The following is a 6,632-nucleotide window of genomic DNA, read 5'->3' on the forward strand; positions in this document are numbered from 1 at the left end:
CAACTTTGCAGATATTGTTTATGCTCAAACAGCAACATTATACACTAACGTTAAAAAAGTGAAATCGCAATTAACCACCCCTTTAAAAATGTCTTTTATATATTGTCTGAAGGTGGGACTGCTTTCAGGCTGGTTTGGCTGTTTTCATTCATGCATTGTGTCATGGACACGTGACATCCTGCTACAAAGAGCTTCTTTACAGTCCATGTGATCCAGCAAAAGGAGTTTCTCCATTCAGCATGATTCTTGAGATGTGGGACAAAACACACAAAAAAGAAATTTTGAAATGAATGATCATTTAACCATTATCACAAAAGTACCATTTCATACAATCCTCCTTATTTGATCAAAATCGACAATCACTTACTATCCCTAAAATCAGCCATCCTCAGTTTAATACGTCAATACTTCTAAGTATATGTACAATAACTCAACAATTCGAATACAGGTGCATCTCAATAAATTAGAATGTCGTGGAAAAGTTCATTTATTTCAGTAATTCAACTCAAATTGTGAAACTCGTGTATTAAATAAATTGATAATTCAAGAAATGGAATTGAATCTGTATGGATGTCAACACATAATGAGTGATTGACAAGAAAAAAAAAACACATTTTGAGAGAAAATTGAAGCAAGTTTCACCAAAATTCAAATGAAATCCTCTGAACATGTTAAACCAAAATTTCATTTTGCACTTCTGTCCCAGTATTCAAGAATCAGTGTTAGTATACTATGAGAACACGACCCAAAAATGTTTCCAGCGCTTCATCCTCGAAGCGTTTTGGGATGTTTGACCTGCGATATTTCACGATGCTGTCTTACATCAGTCAGATAAAACTGTTCGGCCACTTCAGCCAAAACATTCGCTCATCTGGTAAATGATTTTAGATGCACTAAATCTATCAGTGTTTGACGTCAGCTGAGCAGGTTTCAAGTCATTTTTAACGATTAGTGTTAATACCATAAAAGCTTGCAAACAAAGAGTCGAGCCATTCCATTTGCATAGATTGGGAGTGAAGATCTCAGAACTAGTTCCACATGGAGCAAAGCAAACATAAACCTGATCAGATTGATATGCGTTTGATTATAGCGCAGCCTAGTGTTAAAATCAAGCAAAACAGCAACGGTCTCGAGTTTGTTCAAAGCCTGAACTGTCCTGGTTTACAATTAAAAGAGACGTTCTGTGTACATTATCCAAAGGAGAGAAACTGCCACATGAATTCGTTTAATAAAATGAGATTTTAATCAACCTTTGTGTACTTAATATGTCTTTATTATGCATTAACCATTTTCAAATGCAATAAAGCACTCAAGATTATGCTGTGTTTTGAATATAAACACACTGACAACATCCTTTGACCATGATTTAATTTGCAACACAGCACAGAGTCTCATGCTTTGCTTCATTTAGCATCATAAAGTGAGTATTCATATATGAACAACAGAAGCCTGTTTATTACAAGCAAAACCAGCATCATTTCTCTTTGAATACGGTCTGAAACTAATGCTATGCTCAAGTTTTCTTAAAGTCTGCTTCAGTGAGGGGGAAGGGTGCGATGACTTCAGGGTGATTCCAGCTCTTTTCTGACACAGTTAAAAGCTCTGGGGGAGAAAGTGAAATGGTGCTATAACAGGAACACCTCAATGTCCATTTGTCTAGAAGTTCCCATGTCTTTGTTTTGAACTCGTTTTGACATAAAATTGGCAGTAAAAGCATCTCAGTCCATTTCTGTGTGGGAGATGACACGGAGAAGCCTGTCACACTGAAAGACAAAACAAAGCACACATGATTACACAACAGAAACCCAGTATTAGCTGCAGTTATTGAGCACATTAACACTGCTGGAGATGTTAAGGACATAAGAGGTTAGGATCTTACATCATTTCTTTTTATCAGCAATTTTCATGAAGAGATTTTGCTCATCACATCTAATGTTTCCTAACAGCTACAAAACTAATATCTCAAAAAATGTTAAGATTTTTTTTCATAGTCATTTTTTTTTTTGTCTTCACAATCTTTCATCAAATTCTAGGTATGCCCACTTGAAACTAATAGTTATTCAAATACAATTTTAATAATTAAAAATGTATTACTAATGGAAAATAACCCAAACTCTATTTTTTCCTCATTGACTATCTATTGTACTCAGAAACGTGTCACATTACCAAAGTAAAATGGGTTACAATTTACAAATGTGACCCAAAAGCAGTCTTAAGTCGCTGGGGTATATTTGTAGCAATAGCCAACAATACATTGTATGGGTCAAGATTATCGATTATCAAGATTATTTTTATTTTATGCCAAAAATCATTAGGATATTAAGTAAAGATCATGTTCCATGAAGATATTTTGTAAATTTCCTACTGTAAATATATCAAAACTTCATTTTTGATTAGTAATATGCATTGCTAAGAACTTCATTTGGACAACTTTAAAGGCGATTCTCTCAATATTTAGATTTTTTTTGCACCCTCAGATTCGTCGTATCTCAGACAAACATTGTCCTATCCTAACAAACCATACATCAATGGAAAGCTTATTTATTTATTTATTTATAAATTGACCCTTATGACTGGTTTTGTGGTCCTGGGTCACAAATGACTTTTTGAGAAATTAACAACGATTTTTGAAAATCTTTTACATTTTTATCATCAAGAAGTGTTTTAGTAAATATATTGTTTTAGACAATATAATCATTTAGACAAAATGATCATATATATTTAGATGTTGGCCTGAAGAAAATATGTTTATATATTAATATTTTAATAAAATCTATTTATTTATATTTATCTTTTATATTAAAATGCATATACATAAAAAAAAAACATATGATAATATTAAAGATTAATCAATTACGTGACAATAATAATGTGTAGTATATAAAAGTTACACTTTTACACACACCAGAACATATTACTCACCAGAATATTCAGCCTTCTTTCTAATTGGCTGACAGAGCTGTCAGACAGACAGCTGATTGGCTGATTACGCCCGGCGTGTGAGGACACAGATGCGGTTCGCTCAGAGGGCCACGAGAACGGATGAAGGGCTTCTGACAAGGCACCTGATGCCCAGGCCCGAGCGCTCTGGGGCCGGCCCCGTGCATTCTGGGAAGGGCGGGCTGGGGAGGGGTAGCGGCGGTCTTTCACTAGTCTCACTCCATGGGCTGGAGTGGGTCCTGTGAGGAAAACCAGATGTCAAGATGTATAAGCATTCGTCACTGTAAATGAATTGCAGGAATTGGAAAAACCATTTGGAGGCGAGCGAGAGATGAAATCACATCCCCCTGCCGCCCACGTTTACTGTAAGCGGTAAAAGCAAGAGTCAGGACGTACCTAGTGTTTGAGAGCGGGAGACGGGCCGCGGGCGGAGGACGAGAGAGGGCGGGGAGGTGCTGGAGAGCCAGGAGAGAGTGATTCATGGGACGCTGAAGGAGACGGAGATCTCACTTTCTCCTGAGAGCACAGAGAGTAAAACAAATAAACCACGCCCATGTCCACAGAAACTTCTCTTTTTGTTTTATTTTAATAATAAAAATAATTAGATACAATATCTAGGGCTCTGTGAAATCCATTTTATTTTTTCCAAAATTCTGTGGTTTAATTAAAAAAAAGACGTCTAATCAACTGAATACACAAACATTTAACAATGTAATCATTGAATAGAATTTTAACAACAACAGGGCAATATGAAATGCATATTTTCCCCCCTAATTTTGTTTTATTCTGTGCGGTTTAAATTTTTCTGGATTACGCTTTTAATTCAATTTTATTAAGAAAAAAGAATGCCTAGTTAGTTGAATCAACAATATTTTAACATTGTAATAATTTACTAAAATAATGGGGCCCTATGAAATGTGTTTTACATTTTCAAAAATTCCATGTTATTTTCCCCCAATTTCTGTGTTTTGGGTTTTAATTTTTCTGGATTACGGTTTTACTTTTTAAAATAAAATTGTAATAATCCAAAAAGATGTCTAATTAATGAAATCATAAATCTTTAACAATGTAATAATTTATTGAAATTTTTACAACAAGACGAGCCTATAAAATGTCTCTTTTTTTTTTTCCCTCCCAGAAATTCCATGATTGCCTTTTTCATTCTGGATTAGGTTTTTAATGGTTTATTAAAACTGTATTAATCAAAACATCTAATCTCTAATAAAAATAAATATAACAAAACAACAATTTCGTAACATTTTAACAATAACACTGCCCTATGAAGTCTGTCTACAGAAACTCTGTGTTGTCTGTTTGAATTTTTCTGGATTCTGTGCTTTATGATTTAATACAAACTTATTTTCAAAAATGGATGAAATTGCAACACTTTAATAAATCTTTTAAAAAAACTGGAACAATTCCTTTGCACAACAGAGGTTTACTGTTTATATTAAAACATGGATGAAAATGGTGTAATATTCCTTTAAAAAAATTATAAACTGTATTATTATTGTTATCATCACTTTAAGAAAACCAAACGTTTATTTTGGGGAGTTGTAGTGTAAGCCTTTGAGTTTCTGTGTGTATATGATGATATTTTCTCAGTGAAATGCTGGTAAAGAGACTCTCACCACCACTTCATATTTCAGTAGCAGTCTTTTGCAGTTTAATATCACAGACTCTAGCCATATTGTGATTTGATTAAGTGTACAGCCCTACTTTTGATCTGGTTATCCAAATTTTGACAAATTCCATGACTTTCTACAATTTTCATGACTGGTTTCTGTGATATAATAGGGGCCCTAGATATTTCTGATAAGCTATAATTTACCAAAACATTTAAATGGCATGAAAAGGACATAGTTAAACACATCAGTGGTCTGTTTCAGACCCTATTTTATGGGAATGTTGAGATGATTTCCTATCGATTCGTACCTGAGTGGGGCTCTTGCAGAGAGGCGAGCGCGGCTGAGAGCGAGGGGAGGAAGAGCCTTCTCTGGATGGATTCTTCCGGAGGACCGGAGAGCTGGTCAGTCCGTTCCCTTCCGTCGATCTGGGAGAGACTCCTGCGGGTGACGCGCTTTTCTGCAAACACAGACAGTGCAAGACCTCATCAAAAACTGCAAATCATGCCACCTTAAAAAGCAACTACAGCAGTGTTTGCCCATGCAAATGTCGCACAAGTATGACTTCTTCAACAGGAGGCAATGGGATTTAAAAGTATAATTTACAGTATAATTTAAAGCACAGACAAACGATGCAGGACGGGTTGGATGGTGCGGAAATTATTTGTTAAATTGCTGAAACAACTAACCCCATTCATGAACATTTTAGTGATGCTTACCTTAGCGAATACCACTAACAAACATGATTTCTGAATTTCTATTTAATGTTTCCTAATGTTTCTATTTTAATGTTCAATTTTTTGATGTTTCTGTTTACCAGGTAAACATGTTGTGATGCCAAATGAAGCTTTTATGACTAAAGTTTATGATTAATGAACCTGGTTAAATTGTACAATAGCTGTCATTAGTAATTCATTAAAAACATCATACAGTGTTTGATCAATAGTTTCTGTATTTTCAAATATGAACTTGTAGGAAAATATAGGAATCCAAGTATCATGACATTTCTAGAAATGTAAAGTTTGAACTAATGATCTATCAAACATTATATAATGTGATAAAACTTATGTTGTCAATGAATATTACCAAGTTCATAAATCAAAACCGACTGCTGGTGACTGTTGCGTAATGAAAGAAAGAGTTTTCACACCTCTTTATTGCTGTCTCTTCTGAGCGCGTCTTCATTTTTACCACCACTTTCCTGCAGGAAACACACATGATCAGACCAACCCAATCATGAGCTTAAAATAACTTCAGCAATGAGAAATTGGAGACTTTTGCTTAAATCTCTTGTTTCTCAGACTGTCCTCAAATTTCTCAAACTGTCCTCAGATTTGTCAAGATGCCAAAGAAAAGAAAAAAAGAAAGAAAATAGTTTTAAGCTGAAGCACTGACATAACTGGAAATAAATAAAAACTAAAACTGAACTAAAGCTAAAACCAAAATAATAATTAATTAAAGCTAAATAGTAATATAAAATAATAATATTAATAATAATAAAACGACAAAAGCACATAACAAAAAATAAAAATTAAACACAATTTTAAATAAAAACTGAAAATATAAAAATAAAAACTAATTCAAAATATTAATAAAAACCTGTAACTGTATATAAATAATACTAAAATAACAAACAAACAAGCATTTCTAATGAAATTTCAAAACTAAATTACAGCGCCGTTCTAACTACATTAAAGGGGTCATATGATGCGATTTCAATGTTTCTTTTCTCTTTGGAGTGTTACAAGCTCTTGGTGCATAAAGAAGATCTGTAAAGTTGCAAAGACTAAAGTCTCAAAACCAAAGAGATATTCTTTATAAAAGTTAAGAGTCAACCACACCTACCTAAAACGGCTCGTTCTAACACACCCCCACATGTCTACCTCACTATGTGGGAAGATTTGCATAACGCCGCCCAAATGTGCACGCAAAGAAAGAAGGCATAACTTATATTCTCGCTGTAGTATTGTTGTTGCCATGTCGTGAAGACGCTGTGTGTTTTGTTGTGAAAGAGAAACTACTTTGTTTGGTCTTCCAAAAGAGAACGATATCCGCTTCGTCATGCCT

At 34.3% G+C, this 6,632-nt stretch overlaps 1 protein-coding gene across 3 annotated transcripts in view; it reads right to left on the minus strand.

The window, feature by feature from the left end:
* Positions 1–1,673: 1,673 nt before the first annotated feature.
* The window catches only part of LOC107713694 (transducin-like enhancer protein 1), a 26,599-nt gene continuing 21,640 nt past the window's right edge, over positions 1,674–6,632 (minus strand). For 2 of the 3 annotated variants that reach the window (XM_016519281.1, XM_016519280.1), the window contains 5 exons: positions 5,716–5,766; positions 4,876–5,025; positions 3,337–3,456; positions 2,923–3,179; positions 1,674–1,763 (listed from right to left, as the gene is read on the minus strand). In XM_016519281.1, the coding sequence (XP_016374767.1) occupies positions 3,337–3,456; positions 4,876–5,025; positions 5,716–5,766 (321 nt within the window). In that variant the 3' untranslated portion in view covers positions 1,674–1,763; positions 2,923–3,179. The remainder of the gene's footprint in view (positions 1,764–2,922; positions 3,180–3,336; positions 3,457–4,875; positions 5,026–5,715; positions 5,767–6,632) is intronic. The other variant, XM_016519282.1, reaches the window with a different exon arrangement.

Source organism: Sinocyclocheilus rhinocerous, unplaced genomic scaffold (genome assembly GCF_001515625.1).
Source record: "Sinocyclocheilus rhinocerous isolate Xijiao unplaced genomic scaffold, SAMN03320098_v1.1 scaffold898, whole genome shotgun sequence".
Taxonomy (NCBI): domain Eukaryota; kingdom Metazoa; phylum Chordata; class Actinopteri; order Cypriniformes; family Cyprinidae; genus Sinocyclocheilus; species Sinocyclocheilus rhinocerous.